Source organism: Filicampus tigris, chromosome 17 (genome assembly GCF_054856515.1).
Source record: "Filicampus tigris isolate MCC_2025a chromosome 17, RoL_Ftig_1.0, whole genome shotgun sequence".
Taxonomy (NCBI): Eukaryota; Metazoa; Chordata; class Actinopteri; order Syngnathiformes; family Syngnathidae; genus Filicampus; species Filicampus tigris.
In genome coordinates, this window is record NC_141233.1 from 14,970,795 (window position 1) to 14,996,341 (window position 25,547).

The following is a 25,547-nucleotide window of genomic DNA, read 5'->3' on the forward strand; positions in this document are numbered from 1 at the left end:
ATGCTTAGAAGCATAAGAAGCAATGCCGAAAGACCATTCCAGTTTTCGTAAACAACAGAAAGCGTGAGAACACAAGGGTGTGTCCAAGCACACCATCGTACTTGCCAAACACGTCTTTGACAGACCCCCGGCGTGGAAAATATTGTCTCTTCTTTCCGACTCTCCCGTGTGGGAGCCAGCCCATAAGAGAGAGAGGGTCTGAAAAAGGGGATAAAAGTCTCCCTGTGGTGGACGTGAGGACAAAGCAAAGTTAGTGGGGAAAAGTCAATGCGGACCGACTGTTGGATCTTTTGACATTGCCTTATAGGAGCGTCACTTTCTTATTTGCTCAAAGACTCCGCATCGACCGTTCTCGTTATCGACCGTGCATCCGGCAGACGGAGCCGCGATGTTCGTCCTAATTGGATCCCGCCTTTGTGGAAGAGAAGCTTTCACACGCTCGGAACACGAGAAGAACCTAATTGAGCTTCTTAATTGCAGAAGTTTGAACATTATTAAATGACACATTAGATGAAATGTTGTCATCAGTGCTCTTAAGCAGATTTTTCGCCTCAGACAAATGAAATTTGGTTGGCGTGCCTTTCATGAGTTAGGCCCACAAAAATATCCCAAGAAGTCATGCCTGAACTTCCTGCAGAAATCAGCCGTTTTAGTTTGAATCTGGACATTTTTCAGTAATTTCCAGGGGATTTTTCCTACAGATGTTTCTCATTGCTACAAAATGGCAATTTTGTATTCTAGACAGACGGACTGTAATACCAAAATGTGAAAGATTTTAGTTTTGATCATTCGAGATGAATCGCAAACATTTTGGGAAAATTCTGCGCTGAAGCCAGCTTTCCTTGGGTACGCAAAATTTGGTATGCATGCCTGTCATGAGTAGCCCCACAAAAAAATGTCAAGAAGTCGCCATGCCTGCATAGACACAGAAAGTCTGCCATTTTGGTTTGAAGTTGGACTTTTATTTATTTATTGTAATTTTGGCAACTTCCAGGTGTACTTTAATGGAGTCCTAGAGATTTAGTGGAACTGCTACCAAATTTGAATATTGTTTACGAGACAGATAAACAACATGAAATTGTAAAACATTTTAGTTTTTGCCATTGTGTGTGGGTGTAGCAGGGTGGCAAAGTTTGATGATTGAAATTTCAGTCCCTGAAGAAAAAAAAAAAAATTGGTTGACATGTCTATCATGAGTGGACTCACAAAAAAAGTCTCAAGACGACATTTGTACATAGCCACAAGGTCTGCCATTTTAGTTTGCAAATGGGCAATTTTGGACTAATTTTGACCATTTCCATCATGAATGATGAAACAGCAGAAACTGTGTGAAAACACAATTGCTTGAAAATTGTGTGAAGTTGTCATTTGTTAGGCAGGCACCCCTAACCCATCCATCATGAGTAGACCCACAAAAAAGGTCTCAAGAATCCAAGCTCCAAAATACAGAGGAAGTCTGCCATTTTGTTTTGAAACGGGCCAATTTTTTTGTGTGTCTTTTTGACATTTACAGCAGTCTTTCAAAGACAAAACCGGTGTATAGATTGTGTGTTTGTTGAGCATGGCAAATTTGATGACTCACTAAAAGCCTTGAGGGTCATTATTGGGTGGGTGACTTCATTAGGTACACAATCTAATGTTGAGCCACATCAAACCTGCCTTTACAAAGACTGTAATGCTCAGCTTCAGTCACTGATTTCAAGCATCTTTCTATTAAATACATCGACAATACCTGTTAAAATAATAATGTTGGTGTAATGTATTTGGACACATTTGGAGGCCAATTAGATGCAGGCAAACTTCCAGGCACCAATCCGGGATGAAGGGGCGGTGTGATGTGTTGCCACGCTCAAACAACTTGCAAAGCATAATTTTCTTTTTCTGGAAAAGGATAATATGCTGATTTGAAATGTCTTTCTGTAACCCGGCCACACATATTGGACGCTATTTAACATGAATAAGTCATCTTCGTTCTTATTTTGATGCGGAAATTCATGTAGGTATGTATGTTTATGCTTATACAGTACATGTGCTACTACTGCCAACAATTCCCTCCCCATGCATCCATTATAATTATTAAGTACTGTATTATTACAGCGTATGATTGGTTGTATTCCCAGGAGCTTTTACAGACTAATCAATTTGCAAACACCACGCCGGAAGCTCTTAAGGACAACTCACGTTTGTTTGTCCTTAAGGGGCCACAAGTCGAATTAAAAGTCCCCAAAAATACAATGTAAAAATGTCTCTCGGGGATGGAGGGAGGATATTAAAATACACTCACTCATTCTGATGTTTTTCCCCTCCCTTCCTGCTGCCACACAGCAATAAGTTGTGCAAAAGATTCATAAGCCAGCGAATAATGCAGCCTAGCTCTCGTAAATCTCCATAATGCAACCAGCCTTCAACTACCGCACAGTTAATTCATAAACAATAAAACCTATTATGGAAAACATTGAAAGAACATCCAATTTTTTTTAATGTCAAATACACTTTTCATTTAGAATTTAAAAATATCTATTCATCTATTGGATGCAAATACCATCCATTGTGTGCCACAGAAGCAAAACTGTCATTTTCTTCCACATATACTGCAATTTGTCAAAAATGTACAATTTACTGTATTTATATGCAAAATGGACTATTTATGAGGATGGCCCCAGATTGCATCTGTGTGTCAAAATCCATCAAGGTGTGGTTTGTTTCTCGCTCTAGTCAATGTTTTCAAACAGTGGTAATAATAATAATAACAATCACGATGATGACAATAATAGTAATACCAAGCACATTTGGTATGTATTGTGTTTTCCCCATTGGTAACATCAGATGAATGCTGACTTGAGTACCCGACAAACAAGCCGTCTGCTATCATTGGAAGAAAATTGTGTTTTTTCCATTTCAGCCCTAAAAGCCAGTTTCACACTGCGACATGAAATTTGGTCGGCATGTATCATTAGTAGACACACAAAAAAGTCTCAAAAAGCCGATGCCTCAAAACATACAGGAAGTCTGCCATTTTGGTTTGGATTTGAAGCATCCATTTTAGGATCACTTTGGTCATTTCCGAGCTTCCCTCAAAAGTAAACCTGTGCTATAGAGATTCTCCAATTGCCACCAAATTTAAACCTCAGACAAGACAGCTGGAAGATGAGAATTTATTCTCGTTGCGGGTGGGCAAAGCATTGTATCAAAATGTTGTGACTTGCCGTAAAAAACAAACCTAAGGTCAAAGCTGAACTAAACATTTGGGAAAAGTCAGCCCCAGAAGCCAGTTTCACATAGCAACAAAGAAATTAGTCGACTTTTCCATCTTGAGTAAACACATAAAAAAAGTCTCTAGAAGCCATGCCCTAAACGACACAAGAAGTCTTTCACGTTGGTTTGAATTTGCCATTTTACGCTCATTTAGTCCATTTTCAGAGGTCCTTCAAAGACACACCAGTCCTCAAGATTTTGTCAGACTGCAACCAAATTGGGTGTAAAAGTGACCTTTTTGGGCTCTCTCTATATGAAACTTGTTGTCACCTTGACGTGCATACAAACACAACCGTACTAATACGATTTATCATATAGAATACTGTATATGACAAATCAATGGCGGACAACCTTTGCATGTATGCCATTCTGCGAAGGTCTGCAAATAAGTCACGGCAAGGACTGTGCAATCAAACAATGCTCGATTGTTATTCTACAGTCATGCATACACTATTAAAGAAAAAGTATATAGCCCCTTACATACACCACAAACAGGCCAGACAGCAAAGACTCAATCAATTTGAAATACCCATTGAGCCACGAGGCTTTGAGGTATCATAAATTACTTTTACATTATGATGAAAACTCATAAGAAACATTTTTCTAGTAGATAAAAATAATCCACGGTATATAAAGTATTAAACAATTTATTATAAGAAAGACAGTAGAACCTCTGTTTTTTGTGATTAATCCATTAGAGAAAGTCTAATAGAATCGTCAAAATCCAAAGCAATATTCCCCATCGGAAATAATGCAAATCCAACTGATGCATTCCAGACACCCACATTTTTCTTTCAAAATATACATTTTGTAGAGAATAACTATAGCTTTACATTTAAAAAAAATGGTGTAAAATATATACAAATGACTAATTAAGTGGCTAAATGAACACATTGTCATTACACACAACATTTATTTATTTATTAAAAAAAAAAAAAAAAAAAAAGCATATTTCAGGACTCTGACCTACGGCTGTCTGGTCCTCATGTTCAACCACATTCTCCAAACCACAAAGGAACTTATCAACATCCAAATGATTTCTGCCTCCACACTAACACTTCTGCAGTTTTATTCACTTACGGGAAAATAAGAACTTTTTCATATTCACTTTGTCCGAGTCTCGCTTTTAAATTTAATGCCGGTGAGTGAAAAAAAAATGAAAGTGTTCTCCTTTTGTAATGGCGACGCATCGGAAATGAAACATTTTGAGGGGCACCGACATCAATTATTACATTTTTTTTGAACGTCTCCATACACAATTTGTCATCCTGGTGGCTTTTATGGTTCATATTTGATATGCCGCGCACCTCCCTGCAGTCACACTATCCTCCTTTTGACGTAAATCGCCAGTTTCATTTTTAATTTTCTTTTCAACGCCCAGACGGCCCACAGAACTTCACCTGCAAGCAAACTGAAATTGCATTCAACTATTTTAATTAATGTAGCAATGTGTGTATTATAGTGGTAAGTTTCAGTTTCTCTTAGGAGCAAGAATTTTGTTTGGTAGGTAGGTCTAGCATGTAAAACACAAAAAAAAACATTTGGGAAAATTCAGCCCCTGAAGCTAGTTTTACTTAACAACATGAAATTTGGTAGAAATGTCTATTATGAGTAGACCCACAAAAATGTCTCGAATAGATTTGTCCAGTTGCTGCAAAATTTGACCCTTATACAAGAAACACTGTATAGGCGTCGCTAAATCGCAAAACATTTGAGTTTTCATCGCTCCGTCTGGGCGGAGCATGGCTGCACAATTTGATGACTTCTTTGTTGTTATCCTTATTCGGATGGATTTTTACACTCTCCAAAATGTGTGGATTACTGTTCAAAACGAATAGGATGCTTGCTGGATTAGAAACAGTTTGCGCTAGTGATCTGCGGTTCGAGCTTGTGCCACACAATATCGTCCAAATTCAATAGGATTCTTCCCTTTACATAAGACTTAAACACATGAAAGTTTGAAGATTAGCTGAAAAATGCAACCATCTGCTTGCATTTTATTCAAATTTAATAGGAACCTTATTTTGCTGCTCATAAACAGAAGCAGCTCATAACTCCCCCCCCCCCGAAAAAAACAGGTCTTGCATGTGTCAAAAATGCATTCAAAGCTACACAAAAAGGAAGTGAGATGACTCTTTATTGACATTTCCACACAATACACCCCCAAGAATTATGCAGTGAAAAGATGGACGTCATCGGGTTCGCGTCGGAGGATCGTGGTGGTGCCAACGTGAAGGGCCCTTCAGTGTGGCCACTTTTCAAAAGTTCATCCATATTTCATGTGAAAAGGACGCGCAGGACAAAAGACAGGCGTATTAATTCAATCCACAGCGCTAATTAATTCTCTTAAGGGTTTTAAAGGTGCCCATGTGTCGATTCAACCACTGTGAGCAAAACACACACTCAGCTAGGCTACGCTAAATTAAGCCCAAAGTAAAAAGCAGATGACTTCAAATCGTCAAAAACAAGCTCCACTCCCCCACCTTTTTTAATGAAACTGCAGTTGTATCGTTAGCTCTTAAAATACATTATTCATAGAGCTGGATCAAATATAAATACCGTGATTAGCTTAATTCTAACAAACAATGCAAAATGCCCTTGAGGGGTTAATGAATAGTATCGCTGTTGGGGTGTTATGACTCTTCAAGCAACAGATATTTCAAGTCAAAGAAACAATTGTCGCAGGTATAGATTCTTTATCCTCTGTGGAGAACGACAAACATTACTGCGGTTTACACAGCAATTTTGACCGTCTCCTTCATGAATATCCGGGTGACTCTATTATACTGCCCCCAGGTGGCCAAGGCGTGCGCATCTCAATGTCCATTGAATTGAAGCAAAATATGTGGCAAAAATGTGAAGTCTAATTTCTTTACATTCTATTTACTGGTAATTTTGTAAGTACTGTATGTTCTTAAGTAATAATACTAATGATAATAGTGCAGTATCATTTTGTGCTGTCACCGTGTATAAATATAATGTTCCCGTCATAACTTGGTAAAGGCCTCTTTATCGCCATTACATTCTTTGTCCATCAAACTTTTCATGAACTTAAAATGTTCGCGGTGACTCAAGAAATAGTCATAGCCGGTTTCTGCGTCATTCACACTGGTTTCAGCCAGTGCGGACAATGCCGGAATGGTAAAGAAGGACATCAAAGGGACATTTCTAAGTTGGAATGGTGAGACTTTAACCCACAAAAGATGTTCTTTGTAGTTCCTTGAACAGCTAAAAAAAAAAAAAAAGACATCCACACCCACAAAAAAGGTCTTCAGGTACCGTGTACCTAATGAATTGTCCAATGAGTCCAGTAATTACAAATTAATCTAACGTTGCATCAATGTTAATCTGCCTGGCATTTAGCTCATCATATTTGCAGTTATATAAAGCAGGCCAGGTCACTTTAATGAACGTGTGTCCTTTCCATTGGAATGAAAAGCTGCGATATTGTTTGCGGACATAATGAACACGCGGATTCGATCTAATTCCCCGAATAAATCGTTAATCTGTGCATTAGATGCAATTAAAGTGAGAGATATGAATTATTCATTCACTCGTAACCTTTGTCACGATCTTGAGCTCTATTTCCTCTCTCAGGATTCCTCCATGTACATATATTCTCAGAGTATATATATATATATATATATATATATGTATATGTATGTATGTGTGTATGTATGTATGTATGTATGTATATGTATGTATATATGTAAATGTGTATATATATGTGTGTATGTATCAATGTGTACATATATATGTATAATATATATGTGTATATATGTATATATATATATATGTGTGTGTATATATATATGTGTATATATATATATATGTGTGTGTATATGTATGTATATATGTATGTATATATATGTATATATGTGACGAGTCTCGCAATAACAAGCGAGCCTTTGAACCCGTCACATCACATCCGAGCACATCACGTTCCACACGTCCCCCCCCTCTGGTCCATGTTTTCACTCGGAGCATTCTGCGGGCATCCGGGCGCCGCACCTGTCGGAGAATTCGTGTCAGTGAACATCAGACGAGAGCGGCGGCAGTCAAGCATGACGCAAGCAACCCCCACTCCCACCCCCCACACACTCTCTCCCACTCCACAGCAGCAAGCATTTACCCCCCCCCCAAAAAATAAATAAATAAAAAGCAGAGGTCTAGAATGCTGATGAGGGGCATTGCCAGATATCTGCAGCAGATGGTGCTATAACCTCCCTAACCTTATCTCTAATTTAGCCAATCAGAAGCTAGAAGAAAGTCCTTTATGGAAAAGGCAAAGAGAAGAAAAATGACTTGGAAATGAAACTGGTAGTTTTTACATGTTTTATAGTAAAAAAAATAAGGTATTAAATTTGTGTTTAATAGTGGCACAGTAGTTTGACCTCATTCAGCCAAGACAAGCCAAATGAATTAAATTAAACAAAATTTTAAGTACATTTAATTAAAAAGAAATAAAATAATATAATATAAAAATTCAACAAAATAGAATCACATAAAATAGTTAAATGCGTAAATAACGTATATAAGATATAATAAGAAATAATAAAATGGATAAATAATGAGTAAATTGTGCAAGTAAGCCAAAAGAGAAATAAAATAAAACAATAAATTACTAACTAAAAAGGCAGCAAAATAGAATAACAATGTAATACAAAAATAAATAAAAAGAAAAAAGTAAACTGAAAAATTTGATCAAACTAAATTATATAAAACAAAATAAACTAAACAAATATAAAATAAAATAAAGCAATCAAATGATTGGATGAATTTTCGACCAACCCATTCCATTCGCATGTGACCCAAATGTGTGGACTTGAACTGAATATTCCTGCTCCATAGCCGGAGTGCAATCAATAATAACTCATTTTCTACTGTATAACCACTTCATAAACTCCACCATGTATCTTTAATAATTCATCCCTAATTATACAGTAGGCGTGTTGTGCCGCTTGTCATAAGCAACATTTGACTGACGGTGTGCAGATTGAAGGCGTCCGTTGCGGCAAAATTTGTTTGCAGTGGCGTACAAGGTTTTCAATGAGCATTGTTGCATCCCTTTGGCCACGGGCGAGCTATATTAACAGCAAAAGACCAGTGAGAGAGAGCGATTTCATGTTTGTTCATTCTCCTCCTGTGTAAATTGTCCACAACATGCCTACTATGACACGTACAGCGAGAGTGGAGGCGTCAGAATGTGACAGCGTGGCGTTGTGTCAGCTATCTCCTCTCTGTAGAAAGAGAAGAAGAAAAAGACCTCAGGTGTTTGCAAAGTTTACTCCATGAAACGCTAATCCCGTTAGCCAAAACTCTCTACTTTTGCTTCTAAAAGTAAAACACCTCAGAGGAACTGCAAATGCTCGTAAAAAGACAGCAATATCAATGTTTCTTTGATCTTCGCATCATATTTAGCGGGCTAGCTGATTGCATGTTAACCTTTACTGTTAGACTTCTCAAATGTTGTGTGTATATTGGTGTGTATGCACTGTGTGTTTACACGCAGTCTATTCAATGCGTTTCAATGAGGTGCAAAAAGGGAATTAATACTCGCAAACTGCGACGTGGAACTGCTTATTTTGAGCCTTGTACACACAACACCAATCCAAAATTTTTAATGAACTGCAGTAGAACTTTTAGCCCTTGGGTTGATTTAGCATACCAACTATTAGCGTATATGTATGCAACCTACTTGAACATAGGTTGTTGATCTGCTTTATTGCTTTTTTGTGTCCCCAGGTTGCTATTTTGCCATGTTAGCATAGTAAATGTTAGCATGTTAGCTGCAGGATTGTTTTCTATCATTCAGACATGTTAGCTTCCGTTTCCCAGCATTTCTCCCTGCCCCGCTGAGTTTTTCGAGGGGATGTGACTTTTTTACATTTTCACCTCGGTTTTACTGTGTGGCCTTGTCCATTTCATGCTTGAACGCCAAACGCTTTGACGTGACGACGACTTGTTAAATGCGTCACGAAGGCGGTCAATTAAAGCGCAGCACGCTCAGGTGGCGGCGCTCCAGCAGCAGCTGGGGTGGCGCTCGGGCAGCACAGGTCAAGCAGAAGCCAATAGCAAACTTTTAATGGCGTGACATGAACTCTCGCCGGTCTGAGAGAGAGTTTTAAAAACAACATTTCCAAAAAACACGTCCATTGACAACAATTAAAAGTCCACAGTGATACTAATTTACAAAATATCCTCCTTACATTTTGGGGAAAAAAAAAAAGAAAAAGCGCCCCGAGATGGCGAGAAGAAGCGACAATGAATGTCATTGAATAACAACAAAAACAAGAAGCGCTATAAATTACGCAGAATATTTTCTTCATATGAAAATAAATAAACCACAAAAATATAAAGATATGAAGGGACTGCGTGTGATGTAGAAGAGAAACCATTTAAATGCTTTATCATTTACAAAATGAAATAGATTACATCAAGGTATATAGATATAATTTAAAATTCCAAGAATTTTAGCTAAAAAGTTGCTTTCTCAAATAATCAAATTTATTTTATTTATTAAAATGTCTTTTGATAATGAAATTACCAATATCATTGTCAATAAAAGTAATTTAGCAAAAATAATTAAACTACATTTTTAAAAATGTGTATGTATTTTTTTTAAATGTATATTTTAAATCAGCGATTACAATTTGTAAGTAAAATATAGTAAAATACCCAGCTCCGAAATACACCAAAAAAACTGTTAAAACATAACATCCAAATGCAACAACGTAATCTATGATTCTAATCTTGAATTGCCAGGATTGTTCAATGGGCGGCGTCCTTGAGATGCTACATCACACGCAGCGAGCGAGCGGCCATGTTTGCCAACACATGGTGTGTGGAGAACAACTGCCTGGTTGGGAATTGTATAAGTTTGTCTAGATTTCGGCTCCGTATACGTCAGTATACATCACAACAGCCCATGTCAAATACTCATTTCGCATTCTTGCCAGAATCTAGTAGGATTTGTACAAAAAAACAATCCAACATAATCCCAAAGAGACGTTCGAGTTTCAGGAATTAATCATTCAAATCTGAGCTCCAGGAACTGTAAGTGCCAAAAACTAGTACACACAATGCTATCTTGCTATGTGTTAGCATACCAAATGTTAGCACGTTAGCATTTCATCAACACTCAGTCGGCTTTTGCACATAAGCATGTAGTTCATGAAGATCCCAAATGAACATTAGGGTTCCAAAGGAAGTTGTTTGCATGCTATCTGTTAACATCTCTTTGACATACGTATGATATGACATAAAATCCTTAGCGATCTGCATCAGCAATTTTTGAACTCAGATTTCTATCTTGCACTTCACTAGCATAACAAATGTTGAAATATTAGCATTTCAGTAGGCTTTTGATGCTTTTGAGGCTTCATTAGCACCCAGTGCCAGTGCACCGAGCTGCCTGTTTTGAGCATTGTTAGAATTTCCATTAAAAGAGAAACTATTCTACAGTGCAATCCTGTAGTCTGTCACAAATTCCGGTTCACGGGCTTGCGACAGCCAGCGACTCATTGGAGGGAGTACTAACTAAAATCAACATAAAGTTTTTGTAGCATTTCCTCTTAAATTCTGACAACAATACATGACACCACCCTTATCATCTGTGGTTTGACTTGAATGGCATTCAAGTGAGGCGAGTCGGACGTTTTGAGAAATGAATGTCATGGGTCCGATACAGGTAGTGAGCATGCTATATGTTAGCATACCAACTCCATGTAATCATTCAATTTACAATCCCATTAGACCTTTGCACATTAGCATGTAATCCAGAGGCACGGGATGTTCCCAATGAATATCAGGGTTCCAAAGCAGGTTGTTTGCATGCTAACTATTAGCATGTTAGTAGTTTATCAATTCCCATTCAAAATAGTGCCCTAACCACAGGGCATGATGAAAAATCTTTACTCTCACTCTGTCTTTGGCGCATTTTTTTGTAGCCAGTGTGCTATCTTGGTATGTGCTAGCATAACCACTGCTAGCATGCTAGCTGGTAACGTTGTTAAAAAAGTACTTGACAGAGCAAGCCTAGTCTGTCACAAAGGTGGGGTAAGGAAATGCCAAGAACTAAAAGTTCTTGTATTTTTTTTTTTTTAATAGCAATTTCTATATTTTTTTCCTACTAAATTCTGGCACAGGACAACACCCTGATTATCATTTCATTTTTTTTTTTTCATTTTTTATTTTTTTTTTTATAAATTGGCATTCAAGTGATGCGAGTGGGACATACAGTATTTGTGGCTTTGAAAGTTTATCAGGCAGTTCATGTTCAAATTGGATTGTTCCGATGGCATTGTCATGGTAACATGCTCAGTCTTTGTTGTTGGCTCGATCCCTAAGCGACTCGTTGTTGTTGAGTGGCGGCGGCGGCGACTGCTTGCTGCGCATGCTGCGGCCGTCGGTGGCGGCCCGCGACGTCTCGGTGACGAAGAGGCGCGTCACCCACACGGAGGTGACGATGCGCTTGTACTCGTTGCGGAAGTTCCGGTTGAGCAGGCCGTAGATGACGGCATTCAGACAGCTGTTGAAGTAGGCCATGAAGTAGCTGACCACGAAGAGCCACTCGGGAATTAGCGGCACCACGCGCAAAGGGTCCACCGCCACTGCCAGGCCGATCAGGTTGAGCGGCGCCCAGCAGATGGCGAACAGCACAAACACCACGAACATGGTGATAAAGTTGCGCAGGTCGCTGGGACGCAGGCGAGGGCTCTCCTCCGTCTTCACTTTGCGGCGCACCTAAAAGCATCAACCAGAAAATAAACGTTTGTCAAGTTTAAGTGCAGTGCAAAGCCCAACATTTTCTCATTAACGTTACGATTTTTTTTTCTCTAAAAATAGTTCAACTTTTTATTCCGGAAGAAACTATTTTTTTTCTTGAAAATTACAGTAAGACTTTTTTTTTTTTTTTTGGTAAAACAACTCTCTATCTTAAACATTTTTGTTGTTGTTGTGAGATTGACTTTTTTTTTAGTACCGCAGTTATTTGGCTTTTTTGGAGGACGGATAAAATCGATTATCTCAGGCTCATTTGTGTACGTCAGTATAAAATAACTGTCATCATGGATGATTTTACATCGATTCAAGGTGTTTGTATATCTCTATTTTGACTCAACCAGCAGTACAATTGAAGAAAATAACTTTTTTTTTCCTGCACACATGCGCTGACATTTACGCACGTGCTCCGAGATGCAGGTAGAGGAAAGCGTTGCATTTTTGGCTCGTTACGGATCAACATGGTCAAGCTGAAATGTTAATATGTCAGGCAGGGTTTAAGCAGCGCGTTGTGGCATTTCAAGAATTATGCTGACTCGCACGGCAGAAGGGTCACAAATTAAAAGGTCGTTATCTCCACATTGCGACAGAAGACTTCCAGTTTAGATCAATCGCGGAAGGCCAGAGGGACTCCGTTGTTTTTTGTCTCACTGAGCTGAGCATTATTTACGGATGCTTGCGTCCGTATCTTGCATCACGACTTTAGTCTAAAAATACTGCGTCTTTTTGTCGTCAGATTAAGATTTTTCTTCCTGTGACGATTCCATTTGGTTTTTTTTTTGGTCTTTTCTCTTGAAATACTAAAAATGAATTTTTTTTTTTTTCCTCGCAAAAACGTTTTCGTCAACATTTTTTTGCTAAGAACATGAACTCATTCAGTAGCAGACTTTTTCAAACCTCCCGCCCACCTTAATGCCACACTGACCTGAATGACGAGTATCCATATGCGCAGGTAGCAGAAGGTGACCACGGCGATGGGCACCAGGAAGTGCACCACCACCACGGCCACCGTGTAGGAGCTGCTGACGTTCTGGGCGAAGGTGCACGAGTAGACGCGCGGGTCGTAGCGCAGCGAGCCCACGAAGAAGTTGGGCACGATGGCCACCACGGTCAGCAGCCATATTAAGGCCACGAAGAGCAGCGTGTTGCGGTAGCTGTACAGGCGGCTGTAGGAGAAGGAGTGGCAGATGTAGCAGTAGCGGTTGACGGCGATGCCCGTGATGTTGAAGATGGAGCCGATCACGCTCAGGCCCATCAGGAAGCCGCTCACCTGTGCGCAAAACATACATGCATACAACACATATGATACATTACATACATTGCGTAACACGCATACATCCGTGTGTACAGTACATGCATGCATAAAGTTAAAGTGGATGCACAGAGTCTACACAGCCCTGTTCAAATGGCAGGTTTTTATGACCTGCTCGCGTTGTTTGATATTCCTCAAACCTGCCACTGAAAAAGGGGTGTGTAGACTTTTCATAGCCACTGTACATACATAGCGAACGCTAGCTGGGGCCTTACCATGCACTGCGTGTTGCCTAGCGCCCATCCGTCATGGAAGAGAGCGTAGAGGACCAGAGGGTACGGGTAGAACGCCACCACCAGGTCGGCGAAGGCCAAACTCACCACAAAAACGTTACCTGCCAGAAAAGATCTTATTTAATTTTTTTTTTTTTGTTTGTGTTTTGAAATGACTGACTGCACTCGTCCCCCCCGTCGCCTGCTGTTGATTTTGGCACATCCGCCGCGGCGATATTTTTGAACCGAGGCGCTGCTTACTTTGCATTATCGCGCGTTCTACGGAAGAGCGCCGCCGCTCTCCACGTGCGCTGGGCACGCGTCCAGTGTGAGCGAGCGCGTTGGCGGATGGGGCTAAAAAAGGTTCCTTTGCCCCTGCGACGCCGGCGACGCTTTCATCGAGAAATGGCACATTTGCTGCGGGAGTGTGAAAGAACACCAGGACGGGTGGGCACAGTGGCGTGTCGCCGTCCTGGGCTTTTTTTAAATCACCTTTTACCCTTAGTCGGACATTCAGCGTGTGCTGGGCTTTGATTAGGCGGGGAGGCGGACCAATCAAATTGCCAGAAAAAAAGTTGTATTCCTTTCAAGAAAAAAGTAGCATTTAAAAAATCTCATCTTGAGAATAAAGTTGTATTTTTCAGAGAGAAAACATTTGATGATACTTTGTTTTATTTTTTTTTACCTATCCGCTGTGAAATAAACGTTTTGTGCTTAGGCCAATGTCCTGTCTAATATAAAAATGTTGCTTTGGTGCCATCTTGTGGCGCAATCTCTTTGATTTTTTTTTTCAACCTTTTTGTCATACAACAACTTTTTCCAAAAAATGACTTTTTGTCATAAGGACTTTTTCTTTAAAAGCTATTAAGATTATAAAAAATACCTACTAAAAAAAAAGATTCGTAAGATTTCGTCTCATTTCTAGAAACTACGCCTACTTGAACATTTTTATGACTTATTTTATTTTTTTACTCTATTTTATTTAACTTTTTCTTTCAAGAATCGCGACTTAAAATTAAAATTTCTTGATGGTCGCATTTGACTGCAGCAGGTCAATTTTGTATGTGAAAGTGCTTTCATGACGCATTTCCCAGTGTTAGATGTAAAGCAATAAAATGATAAAAACATAAAATAAATTGTTGTGCAGCAGCAGCAGCAACCAACCAGTGAAAATTTGCTGAGTGAGGGGAAACCCCCCCCCCACCTCTGTCAATATAAGAGAGGAGAAATGCATGGATGAGCATTTCTAATGTTGCAGTACTACATTTCACTGTTATTTGGGGACAATTATGTCAAAGCAAGGACCTCAGAGTTTCTCAGGGGCGTTTGATGGATTATTTTCAGGGTGGTTTGCAGCTGTCCAATCCCTTACGGCACCCAGACGATCGATGAGCAGCGATAGCTCGCACATATCTGCTCTGAAATCATTTACGTGGCTGAAGGGAGACGATAAGGAAAAGAACAGGAGGGGCCTCGGGAGGCAACCCTGGGGGACACCGAGCAGCCCGGGGCGATTGATGTTTTTCTAGCACTAAATATGTTTGAAACCTTGAACCCTGAAATGGTAACCCTGCTTATAAACCCTGATCCAAGATTGAAGCCCACATTTGAAACCTTAACTATGGCTTCAAACCCTAATTTAAAAACCTAATCCTTTTTTCTGACACTGACATTGGCTTGTAATGCTAATAACTAAAGCCCGTAACCTAGGCTTGACACAGTCATTTGAAACCCTAACTCTCATTTGAAACCTCAAACCAAGCTTGAAACCCAGATGTGGAATTCTTACCATGGCTTGAAACCCTAACCCTTGTTTAAGACCCTAACATTGATAAACTAACTTTAAACCCTAACCGGTCTAAAACCCCTGCCAATTGAAGTAGATGAGTAATTTGTCTTTGCTATTAATTCATGGTTTATTTGGCTTTATTTTTAGCGTAATTCATTTCCTGTGCTTATTAAAAGAATATCTGGAGCATCTTGAAAAAAATAATCGCGTAGTAAATCGCAATTGCAATATTGAGGGGGGAAAAAAAATAACAATTAGACTATTTTTCAAACTCATTCAGCCCTAATTTGAAACCCCGGTATCAACGAGTCTACCAACTTTCCTCTGAACTCTTGACGACTCCTTTCTGGAACTTTCTTTCCATCAAACTGAAGAACTAAAACTTTGCTGCCATCCGACTACTTTGAATCCACACCGACAAGGAACTTTTTTTTTTTTTTTTAAACTCTGTTACCCGATTGATGTGCACAGCCCCCAACTGTAGCAATATGTCTTCTTTTCAAATTGAACAGTAGACGTCGGTTTCCCCTTTTTGAATGGAGCACGAGTGCGTAATGGCCAGTAAGACCACAAGGGGGGACAATGAAAAGGGAGCTTTTATTCTGTATGTGGAAAAAAAGAAGAAAAAAAAAAGGCCGTCTTTTTAATTATCGCGCTGGGCTCAAAGGCACAATTCTGTTGGCTTCCCGTTCATTAAGTTTGCGAGCAGAGAGAAAAATGTCACCTCCGGTTTAGATTAGATTAGCGGCAAAAGTCAACCTGGGGGTTAAAGTTGACCAGAGTAATTGTGCTTTTATCTTCCTCCCACTCCGGAAGACGTTTCAGATTGTGTTTTATTACTTTGTGCTTTTGACAGATGCTCATTACAATTGCCATTTAACACCTACAAGCGTGCTCATTTTGATTGCAGCCTTAAAACCCTAACCGTGTCTTAGGGAAAGACTACTTTGAAACCCCATTACCGGTTTGAAACCTCACCTAAACGCTGTCTTAAAACCCTAATTTGGAATCTCATCCCTAACTTGACACTTTACCCCTGGCATGAAACCCTACTTAGTAACACTAAACCATCTTTGAAAGCCAAACTTATAAAAGCCTACTTTGAACGGTTGGTTGACTCTGGCTTGCTCTCTTGCATTGAAACCCTAACCTTGGCACGAAACCCTACCTCAAAACTCCAATTTTCTCTTGAAACCATAATTTGAAACCCTAACCTTTCCTTGAAACCTAAACCCAGTTTTTAAACCCTAATTTAAAATCCTCCCCCTGTTTTAAACCCTATTTGAAACCTTAACCATGACTTGAAGCCCTAATTAGAAACCCTAATCCTTGGTTGAACCACAACCTTTTGCAACTCTACTCTACTCTACTCTACTCTCCTGAAAGTGTGACACTGGCTTGAAACCCTATTTTGAAACCCTAACCTTGACCTGAAACCCCACCTCAAAATCTTAATCCTCTCCTGAAACCCTAACCCTACTTTGTAACCTTAACTATGGCTTAAAACCCTACTTAGAAAAGCTATCCCCGATTTGAAACCTTCACCCAAAACCATAAACCTGTCTTGAATCCCTAGCATAGGCTTGAAACCTTAATGAAACCCAGATTTCATCTTGGAACCCCAATTGAGCCTTAAAACCCAACTCTGCGGGCCTAGCCCTGGCTTGAAACCATAATTTGTAACCTGCCCAGTTGAACGATAAGGATTCATGTTATGAATCCATGAATGTTTTGAAGTGTTGACTTGAATATTGCGGTGGCACCTCCTCGACTTCCTCATCAGCTCTCGGGGCAGGAAATGAGCTTCCCCTTCTGTCAAATGTTGTTGTTTTTTTTCCCCCGTGGGATCTTGAGCCTTGTTTGCATTTAAATGTGTTTGGAATTTGGGAATTGTGGTAAGAGAGAGACAGATGGGGGAAAGACAATTTTCATGTGGGAAAAACTCAAACATGAATTCCCGCCATTCCGTGAAAAATCCTTACCCAGGCTCAAACACCTACTCTCAGTCAACCGCTAACGTACGTTGAAAAACTAAAACCCTCATTTGAAACCCTTGCCCTTTCATGAAAGCCTAGTTTGACTAATTTGACCTAGTGTGAAGCCCTAACATGCATTTCAAACCCTAACCCAGACTTGAAACCCTAACTTTCAAACCCAATTTTGGGAACTCAACCCTGGTTTGAAGCCCTACTGCATTACCCTATACTGTCTTGACAAACCTAATTTGAAACCTGAACTTTGAAATCCTAATCCTGGTCTAACACCCTAAATTGAAACCCTAATGTGAGTTTGAAGCCCTAATCCAGCCATGAAACCCTAAATTAATTAATCTTGAAACACCAACAGTGTCTTTTACAAACCATAACCTTGAAACCCCAGCTCTATTCTAAAACCCTAACTTGAAACCTTGGCCTAAATTTGAAGCCCTAGTCCATCCTTAAAACCCTAACTTGAGACCCAACTTTAACCCTATCCCTGGCTTCAAATCCCATCTTGAAACAATGTCTTTTAACCCTGCATTAAAACATGTATCCTGTCTTGAAAACCTAACGCTGGTTCGAAACCTTAATTTGAAACCTCAAACCAAGTTTGAAACCGTAACCCAGGCATGAAACCCTCCTTTGAAAGCCTAACCGTTTGTTCAAACGCTAATTTCAACCACCATCAAACCCCTGCCTAATCTTGGTTTGAAACACTAACCCAGGCTTCAAACCCCAGTTTGAGCCTGACCCCGGTTTAAAACCCTAATCCAGTTTTAAAACCCTAACCCTAGTTGGAAACAGGAACCCAAGTTTCAAACGCTATCTTAAAACCTTTGGAAGCCAAGCCCTCTTTTGAAATTCTACAGAAATCTTCACCCTGTCCTTAAAACCCGAATATGAAACCCTCACCGCAGCCGGAAACCTCAACTTAAAACCCAAACCCTTGTTTGAAGCTCTACTTCTGGCATGATTCCCAAGGAACGCAATTTTGCTTGAGCAGCAAAGGCACTAAATGATGTTATGATGGTCGTCACAGATCACTGGCCCAACGACGTGCCCCTCCCCAACTGGTGTATGCCCAAATGCAGGAAATAAGGTTTTTAATCATTTCCCTTCTTTCCACAACGCTAATCCTTGGCAAAGTCGGCCCTCTCGTCCTTCTCGCGCCGCGCCGGCGCTTTTGCTGCCAACCAAATATCCCATTTGTATTCTATTCCAGGCACCCCAAAAGAAATAGAAACGCTTTTATGTCAACACCTCGCTCCAAACAAAAGGTGCCCCCGAGCTATGAAAAACTCACGCCAAACAATTGATTATGGCTCACTTCTTCTTGTGAGACGTCATGCGGGGAACAAAAACAGCTACATTTAAAAGGTTAATCATGACTACTGTAAATTTGCAAAACTGCAAACTTTCATCAAAGGAGCAAAGCCTGGAGTTAGGTTGCATGATTTTTTTTTTTTCTTCTTATAATTACTCACAATGTACGATTTTTACACTTGTCAGCCTCGCCTTGAAACGTGTTTGTTTTATGACATTAAAATTACATTTATTTATCAAAAATACTAGTCGTGTCAGTTACTTGGTATCAGTGAGTCCTCGTACTGGTATCGGTCTAAAAAAAAAAAATCGTCTCTCACTTGAACTGTATTATTTATTTAGTTTTTTTTTAACGGGTTTTATTTTCAAAGTTTTCTATATTACACCGCCGGTACATGTTCTTTTTAGTCTTAAATCTAAATCGCACTGTACAATTTCCAACATTGTTAGTCTTCTATTTAAACTCCATACCGTATGATTTGTGGAAGTGAGTTTTCAACTCCACGACCACTCGTGATCTATGTGAAGTCACATAGTGAGAAGCTGCAGAATCCTGTATGCAAAAAGTGAAATCACATTTTCCACCTGAGGCTAATCCAGCGCCTCAGTGTTAAAGTTTAAACTTCTTAATCTGCCGTGCGTGGCAAGGACCAACATCGCCTGCGGACTGGAAAACTTTTACTTGCGCAGAGAAAGATCATCACAAAAGCCACATTGACTTCGCAGACGCAGAGAGAAATGCAGACAAAGTCGGACGGCCACAAACGCTTCGGAGGCCGTCCGTCCGACAACAACATCGACCCGCTCGGCGCTTAATTGCTGGCAACAAGTTGAGGTTTTAATTAGGAAAAAAAAGTGTTGATCGAGGAAGTGCTGACTTGGGGGGGGGGGGGGGGGGATGAATCTCAAGACGGTGGAGAAAAGTGGATTAGACGGGAGCAACAGAGTAAAGCTTGACATTTGCGATACTGGGGGAAAAACTAATGAGATTTTCGCGCCGGCGTCGCACTCGTCCGCTCATCACTTTTCTGATGCCGGGTGCAAAACCGCGCAACTCGGAACCGTTTGCCTTGACGACGCGGACTTTGGTGTGAAAACTCCTTTCCAATGCTTGAAACCCAAACTTGGAACCCCAACCCTACTTTGAAAGCCAAGCTTGAAGCCCTGATTTTAAAGCCCTAGCCCTTGTTCGAAACCATAATTTGAAAGCCCAAGACAACCCTAATTTTGAAACCAAAGGCTTCTTTGAAAGGCTAATCCTGCCTCGAAACCCTAAACAAAACGTTCAACTCAATTTTGAAACTTTAAATCAAGTTAAAAACCCTAATTTGAAGCCCCGATCTTGTCTTGAAACACTAACCCAGGCTTTGAAACCGCATTTTGAGATCCTAGATTGAAACCCAAAACCAGACTTCAATTTCAGACCCTAAACAAGACTTTAAACCCAGTTTGAAACCTTACACCAAGTTACAAACCCTATTTTTAAGCCCGAAACCCTGTCTTGAAACACCAATCTGGTCTTGAAAGCGTACTTTGAAAGCATTTCCCTATCTTGAAATCTGAAACCTTACTTTGAAAACCTTATCCTAGACGCAAAGCCAAAACCAGGCTTTGAAACCCCAATTTCCGACAAGACGGGCTTGAAACCATAATTCAAACTTTAACATGGGCTTGAAACCCAAATTTAAAAGGTTAATCCTGGTTTGAAACCCTAATTTGACAGCCTTTGACACAGCCTTGAAACTTTACTAACTGTTACTCCAGTGTTGTTGGCCACAATGCGCTCAAGAGCTGACAAATCTTTTCATGTGGATACAGATTTATTTTTGATGGGGTTTTTTTGTTTGTTCTGTTTTTTTTTTTTTTACTTGAAAGCCCGCTACGTGTGGACAAAGAGCTTTTACCCCGCCTGTGTTTGCCGAAGCCCACCTGGGTGAATGGCATGACAAAATACAGTTGGATGGATCTTTTATGCAAACATGCGCTTTCTGCCACCACCGTGTCATTTACATATTCAACTCAAAAGTCAACATGGTTGCAAGGTCGCGGTACACAAACCATTCACCGTTGCTCCCCTTTGCAAGCATCAGCATAATTCGCCGTGTAGGCCAAACAACTTGCATATGCAAACGATGCCCCTAACCTTGGCAAAAAGGAAAAATATTTGGATAAACAGTATTGAGTGAAGACACCAAGTGCCGGATGTAGCTAAGCAGCCCTGAAACATAACCGACGAGCCTCCTGCATGTTTCACTGTCGGCACGTAACCACTGTAATGTATTCCACAGTAGTTACGGTGTTGTTTGTGCGAGTGGTAGTTTGTCGAAGTTGGTAGTCGGAAACGCTAGCGGAAGCCCGTTTAAAATCATAGACCTATATATATAAGTAAAAAAAAACAAAAAAAACAAGAGATGTGCTGTAAATGTTACAAAAGCTTTCTTGGAGAGTATTGGACCGATTTTGACCCCAACAAAATTTTCACTGCGCCCTGTGCAGATTCAAGACAACCCGGTGCCGGATGCAACAAAGCAGCGCCTGAACATCTCTGAGTCTCCTACTTATTCGACACTAAGCACCACCGTAAGTACTCCACTGAGTGTCATTTCATCCCCTGCCGGAGAATTTGAATTCCTCGCTGTCACAACTCAAGGTCCGCGTCCTGTAATTAAAAGCCTTATCGTGGTTGCAATTTGTTTCTTCGACACCCGACGCCCCCCCCCCCCCCTCCCCCGCATCACTGAGAGAACTCAGGGCTGAAATGTCAGCTCGCTATCTGAAATGAACTCTCCTTTCCTCTGATCTGTTGCCGTTTTCCCGAGCCAGAGCCCGAGAGAACATCTCTCTCGCAAACGGCATTGTACTGCCAAATGATTGCTTACGACTTGCGAAAGACAATGCGAAATTGGCTGGATAAGAAGGCGGCGGGTAAGAGGGGCAGCATCTTGCGTAACGCCGCTGGAGCGGGACCAAGCGGCGGCCGTGCCAGCGTTCGACATTAGCGCCGTTCCCAGCCAAGGATGTGCAGGAATTGGAGCGGCGGTTTTAATGCAAGAATAATCCATCCAGGTGTGACATAAATATTACTATATATGCTAAATATTCCGGATGGAAGCTGCGAACATGCCACTGTGAGCATACGCAAGCAGTCACACTATTTGCTTTTTCAAAACACTCAATTGGCGCTATCCATTAGGAGTGTATAACGTGTACGCCTATTCATGTTTTTTCAATATTTGGTACATAACAGGTCAGTGAATCCCAACTGCTAGTAATCGTCACATTTTACTTAATTGCCCTGGAAATGAGAATGCGCGAACTACAAATGATCATCATCTTTGTTGGTCTGTCTTTTGCCAGTGGCGTTTATCGACAGGCGAGCATGGAAACGCTCCCTCCGCTGCAATTAGCTTGCGTGCGCCACCATTTGCCTTTCATAAAAAAAAAAAAAATAAAAAAAAAAAAAAAGAATCAGCTTTGTATTCAACTAAACAAGCCCCGACGTCACGCTAAGAATTTACAGGACCGGTTTACCGCGCATACTTTTTGTCACATTGCACCATTTACAATATCGGAGATTGTGCTGTGCCAAAGTAGCCTGCGGGTTCCGCTGATGTCGTTGTCATCACAACCGTTTTCCCACGCTGAACGGGAGATGAGATGTGGCTGAAAGGTTGAAGCGGCGTGATGAAACTACCTTTGACTATTCGTAATACACGGTTTGATAGGCTGCGATATACATTGGCATCAATCATCCCGAAAAACTCTGGAAGGAATGCCACAGAGGTTTGCAAAAATCAGCCTTCATTCAGGGACGTCATCAAAAACTCTTGGAAAGTTTCAAGGACGTCTCTGGTAAGCACAAGTCCTCTTTCCCGCTATGATGGGCTGCGGGGCGGATGGGCGGCACTGAGATGTAATCAAAGAGTCGGAGATTAAAGCGGATCTTGGGGGGCTCAGCAGGTCAGCTGGTGATAAAATAACTGCGTCACGTTTAAGAGTGGCGTGGCCGGCGCCGTTCATTAAAAAGTCTTAAGTAAGCTCCTTAGCGGGTTTATACACACAAGCGGCAGGATGCTTTAACTGTTTTCTTAGCGTCAAAACATTTGCTACCATTCAAAAAGTTTGGCGGCCATTTGGAAATGTCCTTTCAATTAAACAAAAGGCTTTTAAAAAAAAAAAAAAAAAACACACGTTAAAATGATCAGTGATTCACAACTATTGGGCCACAATATATCATCAGTTGCGCCGTGCGAAATTATCCAATTTCACTGAGAGAGCCTCGTCGATCTATGCGTCGCGCGACCAAAGCAATTTATTATTTTTGATTTTCTTTTTTTTTTTTTTTTTCTTCTTCCATCAGGCGCGATTGCATTTCCTGTCGGCCCCGACATGCACCGGCGCCCACGTGGGCTTCTTGTTGCCTCCCGACGGATGAGGACGCCACGTGAGCGGCTGTCGAGTTAGGTTGAGGATATTTGGATGCGCTCGTGGGGGTCACAGGCAAACAAATGCGCGCGCTCACTTTGCCAGTTTATTTGCTTGGCTTGTACGCAACTCGAGCAGAATAATTCCACAGCCCCGCGGTCACGAGTGGTCCTAATATTTTGCGGCCCAAACAGGAGAAGTGCGGCAGTCAATGTACATCTTCGTCCAATGCGCAAACGTTGTCGTGGGCGGGGCTTATATTGACCAAACAAATCAAGGACTCTCATCATGCAGAAAGAAATGTGTATGTTAATAGCGTTCATTCATTATAGTACTATTTATAAAACACATATTTTTACAATGACATTACGTGTTTAAAAAAAAAAAAAGGTTATCACAGGGATGCAAATGTATACAAAATTATGGCTCGTAATGTATTTTTGAATGAGCGTACCTGCATGCTAGATTCTTTTTCATGTAAAACACGCGCACGTTAACCGGTTGCCCCGTATGGAGACTCGCGGATTTTACATATTTAGTTTTAAAATGATAAATGTCGCCTGCTGCTACCTGCTGGCACGGAGGGTCGCTTCGGCAAGACGCTGATGCTATTTGTCATCAATTTGTCGCGTTTTCGCCTCAAGTTCTGATTTAGCGCAAATGAACTGTCAAGTGTAAATGTTTTAAAGACGGCGCTTTAAAAGCGGGCGACAGATGTGGCTGCCCGGAGTCAGTTAAGCTGGCTCTTACTTCCCTCTGGAGGCTTCACTTGGACTCTTTGCCTGTGTGCTAAAGCAAGTGAAGCAAATTATTGGTGAGCCAAGGGGCGCGGGGGAGAGAGGGGGCGGGTTGGGTTAGGTGCGCATGCGGGCATTTTGTGCCAACTACGCGACCCCCCCTCCGGAGCCAGATGGCATCTTTCCGAATGTGTTGCGTTGTGTTTGTGCCACGTCGCTCCAACCGCTAATTGTGTGCTTTCCACGGTTAAATAACATATTGTCTTTGGCTCCGAGGGCAAAAAAGATGTGGGGTCAGGGCACGCTCATTCCGCATGCACTTGCCCCCCCCCCCCCCCTCGGGCGGCGCCGGCCTGGCCTACTTGTACTTAGCAAGCATTTAAGATGCACAAGAACAACATCTTGAATTTGCAAAACGCTGCCAAAGTCGAGCAAGTGGCCACTCGAAAGAGCGGAGGCACTTGTTTTATTTTTGTTTTTTAACATTCCAAATAAACTAAATTATGATTAGACCTTGACATTGTTCCAACCACCTTAGACGGTTGTCGGCAACCCATCTGGTCAGGATATCCGCTTCCCATCGGGGGCTCATTTGGGAAAATTCCCTAGTGGGAGTCGCATGCAAAATGGCTGCTTCAACCCCGAAATAGTCTCCCCAAAAATATCCAAATACTCTGAATAACAATCGAAATTAGACGCCATGCCCCGCCGTAATTAGCCGGCATAGACCAAAAAAGCTTGGATGTTTAGTTTCCCCCATTTTTCTCAAAGTTTGTCAAAATATGAGCCCTGTCGTTCGCACAAAATGTCTGCTTTGAAACTAAATAGGTCGACTTCGCGTTCACTTCCGAGAAGAGTTTTTTTTGTGCGTCCCGTTATGACACAACTCTACAAATGTTCATGCTCCAAAGACAACCTATATATCTGGGGGCTGAATTTTAAATGTTCTTTCGGATGGCAAAATCCTCACAACGATCGGCAAACTTTGACGCCAAACCCCGCCCACAATAACCCCCATGAATTGTTCAAAACGCCGCCAAAAGCCAACAGGCGCTGAGCTTTAAGAGCAGAAATCTCGGGGCGGCTGTTTGTGCGGAGCTTTAAGATGCCAGCTGCTGCCACCGTCTCTGGCATCATCTCAACACTGCAACTCCAGTATGGACAACGTACGGCCGCGTCTTCTTTACACGTCCCCCGCCCCCCATCCATCTGCGCTGGACTGGCTTTAATGCCGACGCCAGCAGGCCAGACGCCCTTTGAACCTTGAGAGCTAAGCAGATGATCGAGTCGGAAGGCTGTCGTGGCTCGTCGTGATAGCGTCGGAGATAACAATCTGGATTAAAGGCGCACGCTGATGAGCGGGCCTCCGGGCTCCGTGAGACGAGTTGCACTCGACCAGAAATGTCAGTTTCCGGCGCGCGAGTGCGCAGAGATGCCCGGCTGAAATGCCAAACAAACAAATGAACCAACGGGCAACCGGCTTCAAATCATAGAGATCCGAAAATGTATTTGTGGCGTTGGGGGCGGCGCCTAAGAATCTCAGTAAGACTTTCGGTTCGGCTTTCACCTTGAGGAGATGAGTTAGTCAGCATTCATGTTTCGGAGTTGGTTATGGAATGTTGCTGACATGCAATTTAGTGTTGGCCATCTGTTTCGTATACATGGTTCTGATTTGGTACACTCTTAACATTGCTGGGTCAAAAGAAACCCAAATTGGGTGAAATAGCTAACCCA

At 41.3% G+C, this 25,547-nt stretch overlaps 1 protein-coding gene and 1 long non-coding RNA gene across 4 annotated transcripts in view; one reads left to right on the top strand and one right to left on the bottom strand.

Moving 5' to 3' along the window:
* LOC147133573 (uncharacterized) overlaps positions 1-25,547 on the top strand; it is a 57,093-nt gene that overhangs the window by 20,961 nt on the left and 10,585 nt on the right. For all 3 annotated transcript variants that reach the window (XR_015090298.1, XR_015090297.1, XR_015090299.1), the window contains exon 2: positions 21,148-21,231. This is a non-coding gene — a long non-coding RNA (uncharacterized LOC147133573). The remainder of the gene's footprint in view (positions 1-21,147; positions 21,232-25,547) is intronic.
* Positions 9,324-25,547, bottom strand: part of mtnr1bb (melatonin receptor 1Bb) — a 28,884-nt gene continuing 12,660 nt past the window's right edge. Inside the window, exons 2-4 of the mRNA XM_086057084.1 lie at positions 13,564-13,682; positions 12,962-13,306; positions 9,324-12,000 (exon numbers count right to left, since the gene is read on the bottom strand). Of these exons, the coding sequence (XP_085913210.1) occupies positions 11,575-12,000; positions 12,962-13,306; positions 13,564-13,682 (890 nt within the window). The 3' untranslated portion in view covers positions 9,324-11,574. The remainder of the gene's footprint in view (positions 12,001-12,961; positions 13,307-13,563; positions 13,683-25,547) is intronic.